Raw genomic sequence first — 24,729 nt, forward strand, 5'->3', positions numbered from 1 at the left:
ACACAGGGGCGAATAAAACCTGTGCATAAAGTCAACAGCTATGCAGGGGTAAAGAAGGTACAGAGTCAGCTTAGCACACCTAATCTCTTGGAAACAGATTTTACAAGAGATGCAATATGATCTATCAAAGATAAATCCCGAGTGAATGAAACCCCAAGCATGTTCAAGGATGATGCAGGATTAAGCTGGATATTATTAAAAATTAGTGGGTACTCCTGTGGAAGTTTGTGTCGGGTTGGTAGGTGTAAAAACTAAGTTTTTCATGCATTAAAAAAGGGGAGATTATTTTTTACCCCAGTCAGAGATACGAGCCAAGCCAGACATTAGGTGTGCCCTAGCCTCATCCCTTGTCTGTTGAAGTAACTGCTGAGATGGGCGTTGCAAGAACTGAATGGAAATGTGAAGGGTAGAATCATCAGCGTATGAGTGGATAGGGTTAAAAGTACAGCTTAGGTCATTCATGAATAAAAGAGAGTTGGTGATAGGACAGAACCCTGAGGAACACCACTGTTGATAGATCTAGGAGAAGAACGATGGCCGTCTACAACAGTGGCTACAGAATGACCAGAAAGAAAGCTATAGATGAAGGCACAGATAGATGGATAGAAACCGTAAAAGGGCAGTTTGAAAATTAAAGACTTATGCCAGACTCGATCGAAAGCCTTTGAGATGTCAGGCGAAATGACAAAGCTTTCGCCAAAGTCCCGAAATGAGGATGACCAGGAGTCCGAAAGATAGGTGAGAAGATCGCCAGTGGAGCTCCCTGACGGAACGCATACTGACGATCGGAAAGAAGGTTGTGATAAGAAAGATGCTTTAAAATTTTTCTGTAAAGAATAGACTCAAGAACTTTTGAGACACAGGATGTTAAAGCAATTGGATGATAGTTAGAGGGTTGGGAATGGTCACCCTTCTTTGGGACTGGCTGAATGAGAGCAAACTTCCAGCAAGAAGGAAAGGTACAAGTTGACAGACAAAGACAAAAGAGTTTACATAGGGAGGGTGTAAGCACAGAAACACAGTTCTTGAGGACAACAGGAGGGACTCCATCGGGCCCATATGCCTTGTTATTATTGAGGCCAGTGATGGCAGATAATACATCAGCTGAAAAATTTTAATGTCAGCCATGAGGAAGTCAGAGGGGGAAGTGATGGAGGAACAGCACCAGAAACGTCTAAGATGGCATTGGAGGAGAAAGTCTGAGAGAAGAGATCTGTTTCATCAGTAGAAGAAATAGGTACTGAGCCATGAGAGTGGAAGAGAGGAGTGAAGGATGATGAGGTAAAGTTGTTAGAAAGGTTTCTGGCAAGGTGCCATAAGGAGCGGGAAGAAATCGTTTTGAAGATTTGAGAGCATTTAGTACGGATGAAATTATTTTTAGCAGAACAAAGAACAGACTTAGCACGATTCCGGCCAGAAACATCAACAAGGTGTGATTCAGGGGTGGGTTGGCTGTGGTACCTTGCGGACAGCATTAGAATAAGAGTGATTAAATCAAGGCTTTCTTGCATTAGTCATAGGATATGAGAACGGAATGTATGCTTCCATGCCCGAGAGAATGACCTCCGTAGTGCACAAAGAACACTCAGATTGCTCTCGGCCATGGAAGCAATAATCATTCCAGGGGAAACTTAAAAAGTACTGCCTGAGGGCCTCCCAATCCGCTGCTCCAAAGTGCCACAGTCGAAGTTTCTTTGGAGGGTCCACAGGCCGTACCGGAGCGGAGGACACCTGTATTCTGGTGTATGATTTCTTTTTTATTTAGCTTTCCCTTTCTCTGTTCATCTTCTACAAAAGCGGGAAATAAGCTGAAAAGATTAAGGAAGAACATTTTTTTTTATTTTTTTCAGTCTAGCATGTCCTGAAATCATGTTCCGGTCCTGAATTCTCAGATGTAACACTAGAATATAATGCTAGTCACGAATAAGTGCTATGGCAACAGTGCAGGGTCGTAGTATTATCTCTTTCTTCTACCGAGCTAGGTGATATAAGTTGCAAAGAGAAAGAATATCTGGCTTAAGTTAAGGTGAAATTAGTTGAGCCCCAAATCAAAAAGTCACCGTGAGCAAAATAGTCATATCACGGTAGCTAGAGTTAAATGGAAAGGATGGTGCTGGAAAGGCTTTGTAATAGTCTTAGAAAAGGTTAAGCTTCAATGATGTTGGCCGTTTCCAGGCACCTCAGAAAGAGAAGGAATATAAACAGGTCAGAACATCACAAACTGTATCTCTTAACATTTTTGAGTCACATCCACATCAGCACCACAACGCTCCTTTATTTTCCGACCATCTTTCTATCTATTGCCAGACGCCTGAATCCCGTAAGGGGTGGCCACAAACAAATCGCCTCCATGGCGCCCTGTCCCTTGCCATTTCACTGCCCGTCGCCCAGCTCACACACCCCTCTCTCATATACCTCATCACTCCATCCCTCCATCTCATCCTCGGCCTCTTCCTCCTTCTCCCCTCCTCCACATCACTCACATACACTCTCCTCGTTAGTTTCTCGCTCTCCATCCTCTCCACATCGCTAAAACATCAAAGTGAATAATTTTCTTCTGGCGCTTTCTATCACATGTACATCAAAATGAATTTCTCCTGGCGCTTTCTATCACATGTACATCAAAGTGAATTTCTCCTGGCGCTTTCTATCACATGTACATCAAAGTGAATTTCTCCTGGCGCTTTCTATCACATGTACATCCAAACCACAATGCTCTTTCACTTCCTCATTTGCCAGTCTTTCTCTCCACGTAACATCCTCTCAAAGAACTCATTTCCACTGCTCTAACTCTTGACTTCTGTCCCTCCAACCAGGTCCAAGCTTCAATTCCATATGTTAGAACTGGTATCACAATAATTTTACTCGTCTTTTTTTTTTTTTTTTTACTCAAATACTCACTTCTCTGTTTCTTATCACTGCTTTCAAAGAACCAGCAATCTTTCTTCCTTGTTGCACCCTTTCAAGTACTTCATCCTCCAAACTACCGTCCTTACTCATCACACTACCCAGGTTCTTAAATACACTCACATTTTCCATTCCCTCATCATCCAGCCTCACTGTACATTGACTTCCTTCCTCTCAAAGGCCATATCATTACTATTCCCTTCATTCACCTTTAGATTCTGTTTCTTACACACTCTCCCAAACTTATTCACTAAGCCTTGCAGCTCCCCCTTGTCTTCACTTAACAATACAGTATCATCTGCAAACAACAGTACAGGAAGTTTCCAAACGCTGGCCTCTCTCATTAGGGCCGTATCCACTGCCCTACTTCGCACCTCGTTTATAACCACATTCATATACAGATTGAACAACCGTGGAAACGTTGCACATTCCGGTTTCAATCCAACATTTAAATAACAAAATTCACTCTTCGCTATCCACACGCACTGCGGCCTCAGCACCCTCATATATACTCTTCATGGCATTCAACAACATCCCATTTACTCCATATAGTGTTAATATTTTCCACACTTCTTGTCTATCCACTCAGTCATATGTTTTTTTCCAAATCAATGAAGGCTGCATACAACTTCTTTCCCTTCTATAAAATCTTTCCAGCTAAAGACCTATGAATGAATATCTGATTTACACAACCTCTCTTCTTCCTAAAATGTCCCTGTTCTTCTCCAACTAATTCCTCTGTTATTTCCCTCAGTTTGTCAATAAGTATCCTGCCATATACTTTTCCTATTAGGCTAAGAGGCAATTGCCCGTATGATTACCATACACTTCTTTTTCCCTTTTTCTTTTGTACAGGGGAATGATTATACCTGACTTCCAATCCTCCAGGACTCTACCTTCCTCCCAGGCCAGTCTGCTTATCTCCCATATCCATTCTACTGATATCTCTCCCCCATAATTCATCAGTTCACAACACACTGCATGAATTTCTGTGGCTTTCCTCATTTCGATTTCGTTCACTGTTTCCACTACTTCCATTCTACTGATCTCTTCCTCTCTTCTCCCAACCCCCCCTTCACCCAGTTATTCCCAATAACTTATACTCGCATTACCTTCTTTCTCTAGGTTTCACCATTTCGTAAAGTGTTCTCTCTATCTGTTCATGTTTTCTCTCTTCTCCAACATCAATCTACCATTTATCTCTCTCACTCCCCTACTGACGTCTTTATAACCCTGTCCGACCAACAGGGGTTAAAGACAGTCCGTATTAAACACTTGTTTTCTACAACTGAATAAAATCATTGACTAAAATCGTCCATTGGTAGTGTGACTGGATTGGAAAAGACGTCATCAGATGCAAGGGGTTAAGATTAAGTTTTGTGTCGTTGAAGGGCAGGAGACAGCCATGTGAAAACTGTAATGAATTGAGAGATGGGGAAATTGATTTAGGACTCGCAATTATTTATTTTCAAAACTACCCATTAATAAACTCTTTTTTTGCTTCCTATATCGACATAGGTTGCATGAATAACACACAAGAGTATTGTTACGGAGGAGAATCAGAAATAAACCGGTAAGGAAGAGGTGATAGTAAGCTTCCTAACCGCACCAGAATAACACAAGAATATAGTAACTGAGCAGAATAAAAAATAAACCTGTAAGGGAGAATTGTTAGTAAGCTTCCTAACTGCATCAGAATACAGTATCATACAATAATATAGTATCGGAGAAGAATCACAAATTAACCGTTAAGGAATAGGTGTTTGTATGCTCCCTAACGCACCAAAATACCGCCTCAGGAGCCTTTAGGCGTGCTATTTATTTTTTTATTCCAATCCTCAGACAACTGGAGGATTTAGATATCGTCTGATTTAGCTTCTTCAGTACTAGACATCTTTCCTAAGTGTCAGATAATGATCTTGTATTTTTACCAGGAGTTATTGGTGAAGGGCAGCGTAATGGATGAGGACAGGAAGGCGATTTGTTTGTGGCCACCTCTTGGGGAGTAATATAGATGGGCTGGAGAGAAGTGCCTTCATGTGGGGCACTGATATGACTAGGTGGCTTCCCTGCCTGGTTATACAAACATCCCTCATCTCCTTCCTATCCCTCGAATGAAGAATGGTAGGCTGCATGAGAGGTGGAACTTCAGCCTGTGGTCCACTGGTTCACAATACAGATGAACCCCAACTTCACACGAGAAATTCAAGGCCTCATCAGACAACGGGACACACTGCGATAGTCCCCAACACCCCATACACAAGACACCGTACAACAAATACAAGAACTCAACACTCAAATAAACAATAAAATATCAGAACAGCAAACACTAAACTGGAAAAATTACCTCCAAACACTTGACCACAAAACAAACATCAGCAAACTCTACAAAACACTAAACAGCATCACACTTTTCAACAGCAACACCACACAATCACACGCTGCCATCACAACAACAGACACCATACCCTCAAACAAACAACAAGAAAACACTCTCATCAATCACTTTTCACAAGTCAGCCATCTAAACCCCCATCCCGAAGACCGACGTATCATCCGACGTAAGAGACAGTTCCCCACAGACCCAGACTACGCACCTTTCACTTACAACCAGACGAAGCACATCATTAACAACCTCAAGCACTCATCTGCCTGTGGACGAGACAACATAAGCAACATTCACCTTAAACACCTTGGACCACAAGGCATACAAGCACTCACCAACATATCAAACCACAGCTACTCACACAACATAATACCCAACATCTGGAAGCATGGCACTATCATCACTATCCCTAAACCCAACAAAGACCCCACGTTACCCTCCTCACATCGCCCCATCACACTCCTCTGCACCCCCTCTAAAGTCACTGAACGACTGGTACTACAACTAGTCACACCTCACATTCCCCTAGCCCAGTCACAACATGGCTTTAGGCCACTACATTCCACAAACACCCTTCTTACAGACCTTACACAGAGAGTTTTCGATGGCATGAATTCAGCTAGGCCACCACCCAGAACACTCCTAATCACACTAGACATCAGCAAAGCTTTTGATGCCATCCCCCGCCACAACCTCACAAACAAAATACTCAACACAAACATGCACAATAACACAAAAAGATGGCTGGTAAACTACTTAGCAGGCAGATGTGCACACGTAACATTTGCCGGTCAGTCTTCTAACATCAAAAACTTCACAAACGGCGTCTCCCAAGGATCTGTTTTGTCCCTTACACTCCTTAACCTATACATGCACGACGTACCCACACGCCACACACCATAGATACACATAGCTTCCTATGCAGATGATATAACACTTACATGTACGCACCAAAACGCAAACACAGCTGCACACATCATTCAACCCTACCTCAACACACTACACGAATGGTTCACCACAAACAGGCTCAAAATAGCCCCAGTCAAATCTACAGTGACTCCTCTCACCAACTGGACAGCAGAACACAGTCACATCCCACACCTCACCATAAACAACACTCCCCTACCACACACAGACACACACACAAAATCCTTGGTGTAACATACAATACATCAATGTCATTTAAACAACACATCACAAACATTAAAAATAAAATAACACCAAGATCAATGCTTTGAAGTCACTTGCCCATACAACATTCGGACACAACAAAGAAACCACCACCACAGCATACAAACAATACATAAGTTCAGTGATGAACTATGCAAGCCCTGCCTGGGCTTCTAACCTCACCAAAACACACTACAACACTCTACAGACCATACAGAACAAAGCCCAAAAATAATCACAGGCTGCACAGCTACTACACCCACAGACCGCCTACATCAAGAAACCAAAGTCCTCAAATTCAAGGATCACTTAGACATGAGAGGCACCCAGTTTCTTGCTGCAGCCTCCACAAACCCACAACATCCACTATATTACATGGCAGCACATCCACCCACACCAAGGAACACCAAAACAACACCCAGGACACGATACCATACACAAATACTGTCATCTCTCCCCTCTCGCCCACCTCAGACCAGCTTCCAGAAGCATATCCACACTCAGATCAGTCTCCGCTCCATTCAGTCACTTAAAGACAACACACAGCTGCATGCACGGCCTCCTGACATCCACCCTTCTGAATCCTATCTTCCTCGTGAGGACAGGTTCCACCTGGCCAGGCTGAGATGTGGGCACCATCCAGCCCTCTTAAGCTACCAGAAGAGGCTGGATGACTCCGTCGCTGATGCCTGTCCAGGATGCAACACAGCACCCCATACTATTAAGCACATTATGGAAGACTGCATTGCACACAATCACCTACGCCAACAACACAACATACACTCTTTGAGAGCTCTGTGGGAAAGCCCAGTCTCGGCCATGGCCTTCCTTAGGGACTCGGGGCTGTTCGGCCAGACTGCCTAGGGAACAACTACTAATACTACTACTACCAACGGCAACAACGACAACTACTATCTATCTATCTATATACCTAGGCTGCTTCCCCCAAGGAAAGGGAGGTAGCCGAGACAGGACGACTCACTCTCCATTTACTCATCCATTCAAACACATTCATTCGCATCTTAGCCCCAAAGGGGAGAACGGACAGATCCTCACCGCACCACACCGCACAAGGGTCAACTGGGCAATGCAATCAGTGACATCCGCAGCAGGGCCCGACAGCAGAACTGGTTTACCCCTGCCACATCATAACAGACCCATCCCCTTACCCGCACCTGACCTGACTAGCTGATCAGACCAAATGCGGGAGAATATCCCCTCAGGGCTGCGTCATCACTTATTCATTCACAATTTCTCTCCATTTATTTCTGTCACGCACAGCCACTCTTCCTTGCTCAACAGACATCCCTCTCGCATCCAGCGCTCTCTTCACACTGTCCATCCATCCTATTCGTGGTCTTCCTCTCAGCCTTACACCTCTCACATCAGATCTAGTTATCTTTTTCACCAATCGCTCATTATCCATTCTCTCCATATGCCCAAACCATTGCAACACCCTCTGCTCAACTCTACCAGCCATCTCCCGAACAACTCCAGTTCTCCTTCGCACTTCATCATTTCGCACCCGATCCATACGCGTCACTCCACACATACTCCTCAGACATCTCATCTCCATTACATTCAAACTTTTCCTCTCTGCTACACCCATATTCCATGTTTCAGACCCATATAATGCAGTCGGTACCACAACACCCTCATACAGCCTTGTCTTTACATCCATTCTAAGCGAACGACATTTAAACACTTTTTTCATTCCTCCCAGCACCTTTCCTATTTCATTTATTCTAAACTTCACTTCTGCATCTATTCTTCCATCCACAGCAACATGTGACCCTAGATATTTAAAACAATCTACCTCAAGCAACTCACCATTCAAAACTATATTTATCCCCCCTACCATCTATCAACCTCGTACACTTCATCACTTTACTCTTATTCTCATTTACTTTCAATTTCCTCCTTTCACACACCCTTCCAAACTCCTCTACCAACTCTCTCAATCTCTCCTCTGAATCAGTCACCAGTGCAGTATCATCTGCAAACAGCAGCTGCTTCAGATTCCACTCTCCTCCATCAACATTTACCAGACTCAGACCACCTAAAACTCTTGCATTCACCTCCCTTACAACACCATCCATGTAAATATTAAACAACCAAGGCGACATCACACATCCCTGTCGCAGCCCCACTCCCACAGGAAACCAATCACTCACAGCATTTCCCACTCTTACACACGCTCTACTATTTACATAAAAACTTTTCACCCCTTTTAGTAACCTACCATCAAGTCCATACAATCTTAAAACAGTCCACAAAGCCTCCCTATCAATTCTATCATACGCTTTCTCTAAATCCATAAATGCCCAAAACACATCCTTGCCTTTCGCTAAATACTTTTCACACACTTGTCTCACAGCAAACACCTGATCAGCGCATCCCCTCCCTCTCCTAAAGCCACACTGCTCATCACTAATTACTCCCTCTGTACCCTCTCTAACTCTCATAATTAACACTCTACCATACACCTTACCTACAACACTCAACAGACTTATACCCCTAAAGCTAGTACATTCATACTTATCACCCTTGCCTTTATACAACGGGACCACACAAGCACTTGCCCAGTCAATTGGCACCATACCTTTCTCAAAGCACACATTCAACAATCTTACTAACCAGTCAACAATAGTCACTCCACCACCCTTCAGGCATTCCACAGCACACCCATCCATACCTGCAGCTTTCCCTGCTTTCATCTCCTTTACTGCCTTCTCCACTACTACTACTGCTATTTCTGTTCCTCCTCCTGCTCCTCCTCCTCCTACTACTACTGCTAATACTATTTCCGTTCTTCTTTCTCCTCCTCCTCCTCCTCCTCCTCCTATCAATACTACTACTACTACTATTACTACTACCGATACTACTACTAACGAGCAGTGTTGAAGGCCCCTTCATGAGCCGTGACGCCGGTGATGATGGGTAAGTGGTGGTGCCGTCCGTCCCTCATAAGGACAGCCGGTTCCTCAGGCAAGTACACCCCGTCCACGCGAGGCGCCATCTGTATAGGGTGCAGCCCGAACTTCTGTCAAGGTGGAACAACAGTATCACCATCAACAGTAGAGACAACATTAGAGACAACAGTAGAGACAAACACTTAACGGCCAAGTCTTCACCGTCGATTTTAATGACGTGGACCTGCTCTGACATACCGGGCATCTCCATGTGAAATTTCAGCTCATTCCACCCAGTGCTACGACTTGTAGAGGGTTCCCAATATCTGGCGAAAAATTGGCCATAAAAGTGCGTGTGGCTGGCGAGCAACTAACCACATGCAATTATAATTTACACACAAAAACCAGAGGGAAATCAATCCAACGTGCCTCAGGGCATAATAAAACTCTTGAAATCGATCGAGAAATGGATAAAATCGATTCGTGGCAACAAGAGTAAGTGTTCGTCACCTTGATGTCATTGATGTAAGCTGCCAGGTCATCTGCAGGGGCTTTCTGGAGGCAGGTCAGGAGGGCTGGGCTGTGGGTGGTGTCAGGGCAGTTCAGGTCACGTCCAATTTTCTCCGCTACCTGCCTGAATGAACCACCGAGTGCCCAGGGGTTGAGAGATGACCCAGATTGCGCTATGGCTCGGGAGAACAGACCTGAAAATGATTGGAAAAGCTGTAGTCATTTTAGCTCCTAATAAGAGACCTAATGAGACGTAGGCAGTAAAGGAAAAGGATATTCGTAGAATTAAACATACACAAATGACAATGATTAAATGGATGTGTAATGCGTCCTTGAATATGAGGCCTGGGGGTGGGGAAGATTGCGATGGAAGAGTTGAGAGGAAGGATGGAACTTGAATACATTGTTGTTGTGATTAGGAGGGGTAGATTGAGACCGTTTGGGCATGGTAAGAGGATGAAGGATGACATTTGGGTGTGGAGCGTGAGAAGTGTGAACGTCGGGGATACGGTTACGAGAGGCAGACCGAATAAATGAGGCATGGCCCGAGAGATAAGGGACTGAACAGAGAGGCTGCCAGAGATCGAACAGCATGGGGAGCCGCCATTAGGTGACAAAAGCCAACACATCCACGCATATTGGAGCCTAAACGATTCGATCTAACAAGAACTGCTGTTGAATGACTAAGGAAGGAGTGCAGAGGTCATTCTGCTTCCCATCACCTTAAAGTACGAAAGTATCGTCGTTCAAAGAAGGGAAAAATTATCGTATTATGTTAAATCTCAGTCGTGGGTGATGCACGTGGACAGTGACTGATCTGTGGTTAGCAAGAGTCGGCTGGAGAAAAACTTAAATGAATGTAAGTAACAGTATAATAATTCTAACAAAAAAAACACCGACACATTCGTGATCCGTGTAAGTAGGTCAAGTTAGGATATGGACACAACACCTGCATCATTCACACTGTATCCAAGGATGGGTATCACTCCTCATTATTAGCTTCCGTACAATCCCCTCATTGGTTCTTAACCATAAATCACACACTTGCTTCAGGTGTATTATTCTGGCTGAACAAACAATTTTATGCTGTCTTAACGCACCAACCTGGAGTATTCATTGTCTGGTTGAGCCTTCCATCAAGTCAACAAGATCACTTTGTCAAAACGGTTACATACTTTCTTTGAAAGCTAAAAACAAAGGAGTGAGGGGGGGGGGAGGAATTGGATAATTAGAGAAATTCCTGCTTGACTGGCTAAAACAGACAGTTATAAGGAGCGTCATGTACCCTTGGTGAGTGGTGAGAGGAGGTGTAAGCTGACAGAGCCCCCGCCAGCACTCTCCCCAAAGATGGTGACTGCAGAAGCGTCGCCCCCGAAGTGGTGAATGTTGTCCTGCACCCACCGTAGCCCTGCCACCTGATCCAGCATTCCCATGTTCCCCGGCAGTACATCGTCTTCGGTCGACAAGAACCCTAGTTTTGAGAGTGACCTTTTCAGTATCAATTGTTTATTAATGTATCTCCTGGAAGCAAGAATACAGTATAGAAGAAAACAGTTTGATTATTCTGAATAACCTGATGAGGATTATAAAGCTGATATCCTAATACATTATTTCCTTTAGTATCTATCCTCTCTGCCTCTCTCCTACTCACTCATGTCGTCTATCTCACGCTATCTGCATACCTCACTCATCTTTCTCCTCTCTCACACCATTATCCCTTCCTTACTGTACCCTCCCACTGCCTTTGGTGCCTGAACTTCCTCACACAGCGCTCTCTAACCCCACTCACCTGACTCCTCGTTCACTTTTCAGTGACCTATTTGCTTCTCATGCCAAAGCTACTCACTCACCAGACACCTTCGCCAATATTCTCGGCGGTTGAGGAAGCTCCCTAACACCTTTTCCTAAGCGAATTAGTTTGCTTGTTACACCTTACTGGCATATTCTCCGTTACATAGCTCCTTCTAGCATTGCCATTCTCTGCCTAAATAACGTAGAAAAGAATATTAACAACCCAGACGAGAATACGAGCCTTAGGAGTACAAGGGAAAGAAGACAGCAACAGATCTCTTAGTCTTGTTCAGGCTGTTTCTTCCCCTCTACCTTTCACGTCACGTCTCTCTTTTCTCTTCATACTTGCCTTTTCCCCTCTATCCCTCAGGTCACACCTTTTATCTCTCTTCGTACTCGCCTCTTTCCCTCTGCCTTATCACGCCAAGCCTCTTATCCCCTTCATACTCGTCCTACCCGCCCCTCACTCACCCATCACTCCCAAACGGTATTGCAACACCACCAGGATGATATCATGGTCGAGAAGGACTGAGGGACCGTACATTGAGGCACTCCCGCAGAAGAAAGCACCACCGTGGATAAACACCATCACTGGTAGTTTTGCGGCCCTGTCCTTGGCACCCTGAAATGTTGTGAACAGAGTCATTTTATCTTAAATAATGTAGCGAAATAGAAAGGCACAGACAAATGAAGTAAAGGAGCATGAAAGGGGAGTTCAGTGGAAAGACAGACAAATGAGAAGGTAAAGAAGCATCAAAAGGAAGTTCTAAGGAAAAATAGACAAATGCGGAAGTAAAGGAGCATCAAAGAGGAGTTCAACGGAAAGACAGACGGACAATTGTGGAAGTAAACGAGCATTGTGGTGGTGACGTGGAAGTGACTGCAATCGTTAAGAGAAATGATATGAGATGGTTTGGCCATGTGGGGAGGATGAAGATTGAAAGACTGACTAGAAGAGTGTATATAAGTGAGGTGCAGGAGGAGAGGGGGAGGGGTAGATTAAGGCTGAGAATGGATGGAATGATGAAATATATGAGAGCGGGGAGTGTGAGGTGGAGAGAGGACTGACAAATGGCAGGGGACAGAGCGACAAGGAGGCCAGTTGTTTGTGGCCACCCCTCATGGGATTAAAGTGTCTGGCAGTAGACAGATAAATTTTTGCCAGTCATAAAGCATTTGGTGCCAGTTTGACCTCGTCAGCAAAATGATGTCATGCTTAGTTAAATCTTAGTCTCAAGACAAGTTCATTTAGCTTAACAAATCTCACTGAAGTTAATTAGCTAAATAAGGCGACCTCTGTCCCTTCCAGTCCAGATAATATCCTTTACTTACAAGCAAAAACATTGAAGTTAAAGAAAGGTATATATAAATAACTTGAGCTAGTCTGTCAAACTCTTCCGAAAAAAATATGATGGCACTTTGAAAATAAAGACAATAGAAGGAAGGCAAATAAAACGGAGAGAAGGTATAATAATACTGAAAATAAAACGCACCACAGGAGTGAAGACGTTGAGGTAAAGACAGTCCTCTGAGCCGATTGTCTTTAGTGATGTGCCAGTCGGGTCAAGGAAGGGCACTTGGATGCACATTTCTGGGTCTTTGGCGCCGTCCCTCACTCCCTCCCACCCCTGACTGGCAACGGGGGGCTGGAAGCAGAAAGAATAAGGACATCATCATCATCACCATCATTATTATCAGCCATTATCAATCATCCAGCATCACCATCGTCATCAATCAACCATCATCATCATCAGCCATCATAAGTAATCACCCATCGTCATCAGTCATACTTCGTTATCATCATCAATCACTTATCATCATCATTCTTATCATTATCTTCATCCACCATCATCAATCATACATCATCATCAATCATTTATCGTCATCAATCATCCATCGCCATCACCATCACCATCATCCATCATCATTATCATTCATCAACATCAATCATTCATCATCATCAATCATCCATTTTCATCAATCACTCATCACCATTATCCATCATCATTATCATCATCATCACTATCATCATCATCATTATCCATCATCCATCATCATCAATCATCCTTCATCATCACAATCATTAAAGTCATTAATCTTCCAACATCATTATCAATCATCATCATCATCATCATCATCATCAACGCTGGTGATGAGTTCTTGACCGGTAGTCTTGCCGGTTAAGGAAGCTCCCTAACACCTCTTCCTTAACGATTTATCTTTGGATACGGCGAGTTAATAAAACTTTGCACGTTATATGTGCAGAGTACCGTGATATAAGAATGATTCATTTGACACTGGGATAACAAGGTGTAATAAGCAGAATAAGTAACTGAGGAAGAGGTGTTACGGAGCTCCATTAACTGACGAGAATAGGGATCCTTGTGAGCTACGAGTAACACAGGGATAGCAAAGTGTAATAAGTAAAATAAGTCAATTAGGAATTGGTGTCAGGGAGCTTCCTTAACTTATGAACTAGGAGTGAGATGAAGACTGCCATACCCTGGTTTATCCCACATATATAACACCCTGGTTTATCCCACAAATTTGACACCCTGGTTTATCTCACATACTTGACACCCTGGTTTATCCCGCATTTGACACCCTGGTCTATCCCACATATTTGACACCCTGGCTTATCCCACATATTTGACACCTTGGTTTATCCCATATATTTGACACTCTGGTTTGTCACGAGTTGGCGCGATTCTCTATCTAAATAAACTTGTGACATTGAACTTTGGTGGGAAACCGCGAATTCTAGTGGAATCCCAGTATCACTCAGTCAACCGCCACGTATTCACCCGATCGTGAGTGTTTTCAGAACAATTTTTCACTGTGTCATAAGTGATCGTCCTTGAGCGCGACATTAGTGGTTCCGCTGAGTGATTTATTATGGGCGTGTTTCGCTCACTTTCTTAGCAGTTAGCAGTTAGCGGCTGGCCTCAGCCCTCATCCCGCTTGTTTGAATTCAGTCAGTCGTGGATCATCATGAGATATGGACTGTTGTCCTCCAGCGTGAAGCAGTGCTGTCGTTGTACAGCGAGCTCCTGAGATCTTCACCCAGCGGTGAATTGGCGAAGAGGGTCTATTCAATAGCAGCGTCTGGTGTTCATCGCGTAGACGCCCAGACTACTCGTCTGGCCCCCTCCATTGACCAGTATTTTCCTTTCGTTTTTCCTAGGTTTAAGCTTAGCTTTTGAGTGGGCAAGTGAGTGTGTTCTCCTTATTTTGGATTCATTTTGAAACATGTAACGTAAATTTAACTCATTGTAATCAATGAATTAACAGTTCTTTTTCTTGAGCTTAATGTAATGTAAACTCGTGTTTTATTTCTCCATATTAAGCTTATTTCACTTATCGCTCCTAGTTTGCACAAACGCTTTGCATTATTCATAACTGGTACTTAGGCAAGTCCTTTTTATTAACTTAAATCCATTGTGCAACTTGAAGTTAATGCACCAGCAAGAACCTGCTTATCATTCATAGCATTAGTTATTGATTGTCAGGGGTGGAGTCACTTTCTCGTGAGGCAAGCAGTACTAACAAACAACATTTGTGAGTAATTAGTCTCGGCTGTGTACTGCTGAGAAAGTAAATAAATTCTCGTCCTTAGAGAATCGGCAAAGTAAGCTGGCATAAAGTAATAATTGATTTTCACAAGTCAGTTCTTTGTTAATATTGACAAGTAACATTGTAAAGCATTCTTCAGTATAAAAATCTACAAAAACCCTGTGACATCTGGCGACCTCATTCTAGGATATTAACTCCTAGCTCTAAAGTTATTCACGAAATAATACTTACTCACTAATACTTAGGTATTATCATTAAAGTCTAGGGACACTGTTTTACTAGTGAGTATTGATTCAGTTCTATTAATTTTACATAATAGTTTTCACAGTCAGTTGTTTGTTTAATTTTCTTTCTTTACCACTTTAACTATATAAAACAGGTCACCACTAACCTGTGCCTATATTCTTTATTCTTGATTATTGGCATCATTCCCTGCAAAATAGCAGTCAGTACTTGGTCTCTAGTTCACTTAGATTGACTTAGCATCATGTCTACCAACGTCTATGTACAGGAAGTTAGAGATATGGGGCTTAGCGATCCCAAAGAAGTTAAAGAGTGCAGCAACGCGAGAATGATGCTCGTGAAGAGCATAGAATCCAACGCGAACACGAGCAAGAACAACGTGAACACGAGCGACAAACAACGCGAATACGAGAGCAAAAACAACACAAACTCGAGTTAGAATAACGAGAGAGGGAGCGCAAACACGAGCAAAAACAACGCGAACTCGAGTTAGAACAACGAGAGAGAGAATAAGAACACAAACGTGCCTAGCAAGAAGCACGCAAAAAACATGAACTTGAAATGTTGAAGCTCAAGCGAGATTCCTTGGCTTCACACACATCTGGTGCAGCTGGCCCAAGCTCGACGAGCGCTATTCCTGTACATATTATAGCGACCCCACACATAAAGCTTCCTCCATACAAGGATGGCGAGCAAATCGAGCCATACATAGCTCGTTTTGAAGACATGGCTCAGCTTTACCAGCTGAATGAGGCAGCTAAGCGGCTTCAGTTTCTTAGCCTGTTTGAGGGCCCTGCCCTTGATATTCTCCACAGAATTCGTGGAGACAATCTCACGTATGAGATGATGAAGATTGCACTAGTCAAAGCATACGGTCTCACAGTTGACGACGCCAAGAGTCAGTTCATGAGGGCGCGTTTACAGGAAAAAGAGACTGCCGTTCAGTTCCTTGACTGGCTTACTGCTTACTTAGATGAGTGGATGCAGAAAGATGAAACTCCTTCCATGCGTGAGGGGATAATTGACCATATGCTGTGCAAGCAGCTAGAAAAGTCGTGGCCTGCCAAACTTATGGTTCAGCTTAAGATCTCCCAGGTAAAGGATGCCAGCCAATTGGTTGAGAAGGCTGATGCATTCTTCACAGAATACGGGTATCAAACTCGTAAGCAGCATACCTGGAACAGAAAAGCTGATAAATCTGGGAAACCGTCTCAGACTGAACCCCAGCAACAAGGCCGTTCTCAGAATAATTGCCAAGGTCCAAAACCGCAGAAGAAGGACCAGGGGCAAAATACTCAGAAACCTGAGTGGAAGCGGTACAATAAGTACCATAACCAGCAGCAGTATGAGCCACGCAACCGACCATCGGGACTGTCCTTTTCAGCACCAGCCCCTCTGAGGCGGAAGGCGAACGCAGCCTTCATTCCTCAGCAGCAGCACAGTGGTGTCGTCCCTAGCAGTACGGGTACTCCCCCACAGTTCTCTAGTCCCCCAGCGACAGTGAACACTCTGCCACAGGAGGTCAACACTCCATCTCCCCAGACAGTCAGTACGACCCCTCAGGTATCAAATTCTCAGGGCACCATGTTTGCTGCATCATTTATTCAGCAGCCTAATCAGTGGCTGGCTGCTTCCTCCACAGGCCCTCCCACAGGTGACAGTGCCTTCCTTGTTCAGCCAGGGTTTGTGGGAGACATTCCTGTGAAGGTCCTGAGAAACAATGATTCCTTAGGTTGCTCTGTCAGGCAGAGTCTAGTTAGGCCTGAGGAGTACACAGATGGACAGGTTCAAGCTAAGCTTATTGATGAATCAATGAGATTGTTCCTGAGGCACGTATCCAGGTGGCATCTCCATTTTACACTGGTACGACAATCGCAGTTGTCATGCCAGAACCTTTATTTGACCTTATCATAGGCAATATTCCCGGTGTTAAGGATAGTTGCACTGAAGATGATGCTACTCAGACTTCAGCTGCAGTAACACGAGCCATGGCTGAGGCTCCAAACTGTGTTACCCCGGATCTGACGTGTAGCCAAGTTGTTGTTCAAGAACAACATTCTGACCCGACGCTTGCTGCCGTGCAAAAGAAACAAAAGGGTTGAGTGATAAAGTATTCATGGGGAGGTCAAGCCAAGTTCCTTCACAAACAAGGACAGCTGTACCGTGAATCACGAACACCCGAGGGCAAGGTTCGACTGCAGTTTGTCGTTCCTGCCAAGTACCGCCTAGCAGTGTCAGAATGGGGTCATTGTTCAGCCTCAGGAGGTCACATGGGCAAAAGGAAAACCCAGGGCCATATCCGTGCTGACTTTTTCTGGCCAGGGATGGGACGAGAAATAGATAGTTTTGTGCGTTCCTGTAATGTGTGTCCATGTAACACCAATCAGGGACATGTCCTTCCTGTGCTGTTTGAAACCACACCCGTAATCTCTGAGGCAGTTGAAGAGAGGGCGGTGGTGAAGTGGGTGTGGACCTGACGTCTCGCCTGTTGGCCCCACAGGACACAGTATGTTCAGGGCCTGTACATACATGTATACCATAAGATAAGGGGGAAGTTCAAGAACCCTGCAGAGACAGTCCGAGGCTGTGTATGAATTACCTTGTGGAATGTCTCGAGCTGTGGGCCTCTCTGAGGATTCCCGGAGAATGCATATTATCCACATGAGTATTCACACCCTCAGTGGGTGTTAAAACGTGACCTGCCCGAGATTGCGTAGCAATTCTCAGCTTCCTGTCATTAATCGTAGTGTTAGGTTAACCAGTAAACTGCCTGTTCTAAGAAATTTGTAAATTCAAGAAATGGCACGTTTCCTGGTTAATAATGTTAAGTTGACTAGTAAATTGCCCATTCTCAGAGATTTGTAAATTCAAGAACTGGCACGTTTCCTGGTTAATAATGTTAAGTTGACTAGTAAATTGCCCATTCTCAGAGATTTGTAAATTCAAGAACTGGCACGTTTCCTGGTTAATAAGCGTTAACCAGTAAACTACAAGGGTTCTGAGAGATTTGTAAATCCAAAGACTACGTTTCCTGGTTAATAATAACATAAGTACTGATTGCTAGGCAGAGAGAGAGAGAGAGAAATGACACTTTTGATGCTCCACCTTGATTCCTTTCGCAGGTGCAGCTGGCGGGTGCAGCATTGTCGTGCAGAACAGCTGATCATCCCTGATGCATGCTGCCATCTCTGATCTTCTGCCTCGTCGTCATCATTTACTACTGATTTGCATTATGTAATTTTACACGTAGGTACAGTTACACCACAACTGTCACACCTACACCATGTATTACATACATCACGCTACATAACAATTAGCTGTTAATGTAAATGTAGTGAACTTTTCGCTCAGTTTGACCTGAATACAGGATTTTTCGCCGTCGTCACTGAGTTTTTTCCTCAAGCTTGCTTCTATTAATGTAAATACGAGGTTTTTTCACTCACTGGCAACTGTGACTTTCTCCTGTAGCAGGATAGCACACACATACCACAGTGTGAATCTTGTGTGACTGAGTTAGGATTTATATGTATGTAAATTGAAAAAAAAAAATTCCCGAAGGAAAAAAAATTTTTTATTCTGATGGGGCATAATGTCACGAGTTGGCGCGATTCTCTATCTAAATAAACTCGTGACACTGAACTTTGGTGGGAAACCATGAATTCTAGTGGAATCCCAGGAAGTATCACTCAGTCAACCGCCATGTATTCACCCGATCAGGAGTGTTCTCAGAACAATTTTTCACAGTGTCATAAGTGATCATCCTTGCACGCGACATTAGCGCTTCCACTGAGTGATTTATTATGGGGGTGTTTTGTTCACTTTCTTAGCCATTAGCAGTTAGCGGCTGGCCTCAGCCCTCGCCCCTCTTGTTTGAATTCAGTCAGTCGTGGATCGTCGTGAGATAAGAATTGTTGTGCTCCAGCGTGAAGCAGTGCCGTCGTTGTACAGCAAGCTCCTGAGATCTCCACTCAGCGGTGAATTGGCGAAGAGGGTCTATTGATTAGCAGTGTCTGGTGTTCATCGCACAGACTCCCAGACTACTCGTTTGGCCCCCCTCCATTGACCAGTATTTTCCTTTTGTTTTTCCTAGGTTTATGTTTAGCTTTTGAGTGAGTGAGTGAGTGTGTTCTCCTTATTTTGGATTCATTTTCAAACGTGTAACCTAAATTTAACTCACTGTAATCCATAAATTAACAGTTCTTTTTCTTGAGCTTAATGTAATGTTAACTCATGTTTTATTTTTCCACATTAAGCTTATTTCACTTATTGCTCCTAGTTTGCATAAGCGCTTTGCATTATTCATAACTGGTACTTAGGCCAGTCCTTTTTATTAACTTAAATCCGTTGTGCAACTGGGAGTTAATGCACCAGCAACAACCTGCTTATCATTCATAGCATTAGTTACTGATTATCAGGGGTGGAGTCACTCTCTCGTGAGGCTAGCAGTACTAACAAAAAGCATTTGTGAGTAATTAGTCTCGGCTGTGTACTGCTGAGAAAGTAAATAAATTCTCGTCCTTAGAGAATCGGCGAAGTAAGCCGGCATAAAGTAATCATTGCTTGATTTTCACAAGTCAATTCTTTGTTAATATTGACAAGTAACATTGTAAAGCATTCTTCAATATAAAAATCTACAAAAACCCCGTGACATGGTTTATCCCACATATTTGACACCCTGGCTTATCCCAGATATTTGACACCTTGGTTTATCCCACATATCTGACACCCTGGTTTATCCCACATATTTGACACCCTGGTTGTTCCCAAATATTTGACACCCTGGTTTATCCTACATAACTGACACCTTGGTTTTTCCCAGATGTTTGACACCCTGGTTTATTCCACATCTCTCCATCTATCTTTGAAATTTCTAGTTCTCACGTGAACAGCAGAGTATTATATACTAGGTAATGTATTTTGCCAAAAGTTGGTGGACAGCACAAGAAAGATGGTTTGTACTGTGCAGAAAAGAGGTGAGCAGTGATAATATTATTGTTGTTATGGAGAAGCATCACACTGTGGAATCGATAAACCCTTCCCCATATGTCTGAGGCTTCACTAAACCATGATAAAGTAATCGAGATCAGCTTATACCGTTCCAGCGGCTTGGGTCACTTATAATGTGACCTCCTCATCGAACAAAAGTCATGACTTCACTCTCTTATAAAGCTATTTATATATGTTTTGTATGACGTCAAATTTTAGCAATGGGCCTAGGAGCACCAGTCACAAAACAGATGGGTTTCACTTCCACAGACGGCTTGATGTTAATAAAGATGTGGCTCACTATATCCAGTTGCTCTTTCAGTGTCAAAAACTAAGTCATGGATTTGTGGGTCCCGTCGTAGCGGTTTAGAGGGAGGATTGGGTTGATACCTCCACTTCCAGTCCAGCTCGGATAGTACCGTGGATGGAACACATTTTGTCTGATCCCTAACAATATTCCTTCCTGGTGGAATTACATAACAGATCACCAGGATATATAAGCTAGTTCGCGACGATAAAGCAGTACAAGACGGTATTCATCTAGAGAAGTTAGAAACTAGATGAGGAGACACATCAAAATACAGTATACGAGCAGATATTGTGCATAGACTCTTACTTCAGCAAATGCATGCAGAGACTCTCTTGAAAGGTCTCTGTAAACTGGACTATACGATTGTGCTGTACCATAAAGGGGGATTCACATTTAGGTTGTCTCCAGCATACATTCTTTAATGTGCATGTAGTTAAACCGAAGCTGAAAGCGTTTAGATATATATGATGTACAGGGAACCACTTTCTTGAGGCCTTGGTGTTAACCATGGATTCGACGGGTCTCATAAACCCGGTAGCCACTGAAAATATCCCTACCTTCAAAAAAGTAAAGAGGTTGTAGTCTTCTTGTATGGTTGCATACTTGCTTCATGTACACCAAGGGGTTTATGTCATAATGGCTCTTTTTCACCAATTCACCAACCCCTCTGCCATTCGACATTAATGTGCAGGCAAGTGATCTTCGCCTTGGTGCCTTTTTTTTGGGAGGGGGGGGGCAACTTTCAGGAAAAAAAAAAACATCGTTTATGAAAGCAGGCCATCTTAAAAAAAAAAAAAAAAAAAAAAAGGAAAACGAAACCAGTCAACTACGAAGGCCAGCAGGAAGTTCAACCCATACCTGTTGTTTGGCAAATAATATAATGTCTCGTTGAGGCATCATAGCCTGTACTGGCTCAGGTAAAGTTGCACCAAGACAGTACACTACATGATGGGGAGAGTTTCCTCGAGTACTACTCTGTTTTTAAGCAACGACTGAGAAAACTCCAAAGTGTTCTCGATCCTGTGCATCATGCTCTTTTGCGGCTTGCTGCTAGTGCTTCCAGGTCCTTCCCGATTCCTAGCTTGTTGGTGGAGGCTGGCCAATCTCCTTTAGACCTGGAGGGCAATTCATTAATCAGTCGTTGCTGGAATCGTGTGAGACGTATGCTGGACTCACCTACACCTACTTGTGTGTCACTGCAGTAATTTTTTCAGTATTATGATTCTCACCTCGCATTCAGCAGTTCTTTCGGTACAGGGTCAGGGAAATTATGGGGTATTTAGGTCTCTACATTGTCTGTCCACGCTCTTCGGGTCGCAAAGATTGCTCCATGGTTCTTTCATCAGGTTCAGGTCTGCAGAGATTTTGAAGGTAACAAGTCTTCATTTGTGGTCAGGTTCTCCATCAGTTAGTTTTGGAACATTCATTCACTGATACAGGCAATGTCCAGGTATATACAGATGGTTCTATGTTAGACACAGGAGTTTGATCTGGCTTGGCGTTCCCAAATTGTGTGAGGGAAGGGCATTTTCTTCTTGATGCTTCTGTTCTTACTGAGGGAATGAATGTTGTTGTTTTTGTTTATAAATTGATTTTAATACACAGTGAGGCTTCTTTTACGATTTTCCGTGACTCTCTGTTCTTACTGAGGGAATGAATGTTGTTGTTTTTGTTTATAAATTGATTTTAATACACAATGAGGCTTCTTTTACGATTTTACGTGACTCTCAAAGAGCTCTGTTGGCCCTTGAGTCTTTTAATTCACTTCATCCACTGCTCCTTGTCGTCCTTGAGTGGCTTTTCTTGATTCAGTGTTGAGGTAAAATAGTCAAATTTTGATGGGTTCCTGCGCTTGTTGGTGTGGAGGACAATGAAGGGCGGATACATTAGCTAAAGCCGCGTCTTTTCAACGATCCTCTGCCAACTACCCACTTCCTGCTTCCAGTATGACGTTTTCCTTGAAGTCTGTGATTCGTACCTGTTGGCAAAAACAGTGGGTTGTCGTAGTTAATAATTAATCAAAGGAGATTTCTCATGGGGTGGTCGTACCAAGAATCCTCCCCTCCAATCTTTGGTGACTGGAGATAGCTGTTGGCCGGCTTCGCATTGGGCATTTACGGTTTACCATTGTTTTCCTGATGTGTGGTGGGACTCACCTGTATTGTGATGACTGCCTGGTTCCCCTTAATGTCTGTCACTTGCTGGTTTGGCGTCTAAGTCTGGGGGACTTGCGTCAGATGTTTTCCTTAGGCATTGGGGGGCAGATGGTGCTTAGTATTTTCCATGCTTGGATTAACCTCTGGCTATCCAGCAGACAAGTTTGGTTTTCTGAAGCGGGCCTCCCCCACCTGCTATGGTTAACTGATTTTTTTTTTTTTTTCTATTTTATGGCCTTTTTTTTTTTTTGGAATCAGATATTGATTTTGTTGTTGCATGTAGGTTATATATATATATATATATATATATATATATATATATATATATATATATATATATATATATATATATATATATATATATATATATATATAAGGCGCCATATGGCCTACTTGTTGCGGAGCCAAGTTCATACGTAATACTGCTGTTCAGTAACCTAACCATGTCCAGTTCTGTTTTACCTTGCTGAATCAAATCTATCATGACCATATGTAATCTTACCTTATCTAACCTAATCTAACATAACCCTGTCTAACTTTACCCTACTTAACCTAATCAGTTCTTTCCTTCTTCCCAAAATTAAATAACGTAATCTGTCTCCACTTGACCTAACCTGACCATTTCCAACCTCATTTTCGGGCAACAGTAGCCAACATTAAGTCGACTGTGGCTTCAATAAATAAAATCTTTGATTTCCTACTCCATTCCTAAGTTACTGAGAGAGACTTAATAAGTATTGCACGATTAAGTAATGTTAGTTCGGTTTCGATTAAGTTAGGTAAGATCATACTCAGTGAGCTATGGGATCCCAGTAGTTGGTTGAAAAATCACACTATCGTGACCATGAAATAGGATACAAAAACCCACACTGGCAGACGAAAAAAGATGTATTCCAAACAGTTTCGGCGACAGCTGTCGCCCTCTTCAGTGGATCTACAGACCAAGAGTGGTACATACAAATGCTGAGAAGCTGCTTATATGCAGGGTGAGGACACGTTTTCCCAACCACACCTGATGTGGCCTCACCTGACTCTTCCTCTACTCTGTCCACGACCTGAGTGAGGGATTACAAGGGGCGGCAATACATCTTTTTTTCATCTGCCAGTGTGGGTTTTTGTATCCTATCCCAGTAGTTGTTGGAATATTAGCATAGCTGAGGTGGCGTAAGTCTGACAAAGAGGTAGGATTAAGTCAGGTTGGTTTAAAGTTAGGTTAGGTTAGGGATGTTATTGGTTAGTGAATAGTAATTAGCTTATTTCAGGTACTAGATCAACAGATAAGTGTAGCTGTTTGGGTAAATGTGTCACATATATTGGTATTACCATTTTTCTTTACTTTTTTTTTTCTCTGTTCATCTTCCGGGAAAAAAAAATATACTCCCACTTACCTTGAACCTTAAGTTACCGACAGGAGGCTGGGCGAAAGGAATGGCACGATAGGACCAGAAGGGGGCTCCATTCACTGTTCTCTCCACCACACCCTTCACCAGTCCTCCCTCAGTCTTCACTACAGGGGCCTCTTCCACCTCACCCAGCACCACCACCACCACCATCATCATCGTCGTCAGGAAGGTTCGCATTTTGGCTTCTTACAGTCTGTTAGAGATACGAGGAAGGGACATTATTTTTGTAATTATCAAATTACCACCTCTTCCTATCACGACGACAACTATCATTAACTTAATAATTACGAGTAACATTATCATTATCATCATTAGTATTCTCATCTTGATACGTTTGGTAAGAAAAAAAATCAGAGGGCGGTGTTGGTTATCAGCACTGTAA

The 24,729-nt window shown here is 43.2% G+C and overlaps 1 protein-coding gene across 1 annotated transcript in view; it reads right to left on the reverse strand.

Annotated features, from left to right (window-relative positions):
* The window catches only part of LOC145393418 (acylcarnitine hydrolase-like), a 36,631-nt gene extending 12,107 nt beyond the window's left edge, over positions 1 to 24,524 (reverse strand). Inside the window, exons 1-6 of the mRNA XM_080267515.1 lie at positions 24,333 to 24,524; positions 13,170 to 13,322; positions 12,148 to 12,298; positions 11,171 to 11,356; positions 9,886 to 10,079; positions 9,356 to 9,506 (exon numbers count right to left, since the gene is read on the reverse strand). Of these exons, the coding sequence (XP_080123641.1) occupies positions 9,356 to 9,506; positions 9,886 to 10,079; positions 11,171 to 11,356; positions 12,148 to 12,298; positions 13,170 to 13,322; positions 24,333 to 24,524 (1,027 nt within the window). The remainder of the gene's footprint in view (positions 1 to 9,355; positions 9,507 to 9,885; positions 10,080 to 11,170; positions 11,357 to 12,147; positions 12,299 to 13,169; positions 13,323 to 24,332) is intronic.
* Positions 24,525 to 24,729: the final 205 nt, after the last annotated feature.

This window comes from Coenobita brevimanus, chromosome 3 (assembly GCF_032717465.1).
Source record: "Coenobita brevimanus isolate Jiangsu-jjx chromosome 3, ASM3271746v2, whole genome shotgun sequence".
Classification (NCBI taxonomy): domain Eukaryota; kingdom Metazoa; phylum Arthropoda; class Malacostraca; order Decapoda; family Coenobitidae; genus Coenobita; species Coenobita brevimanus.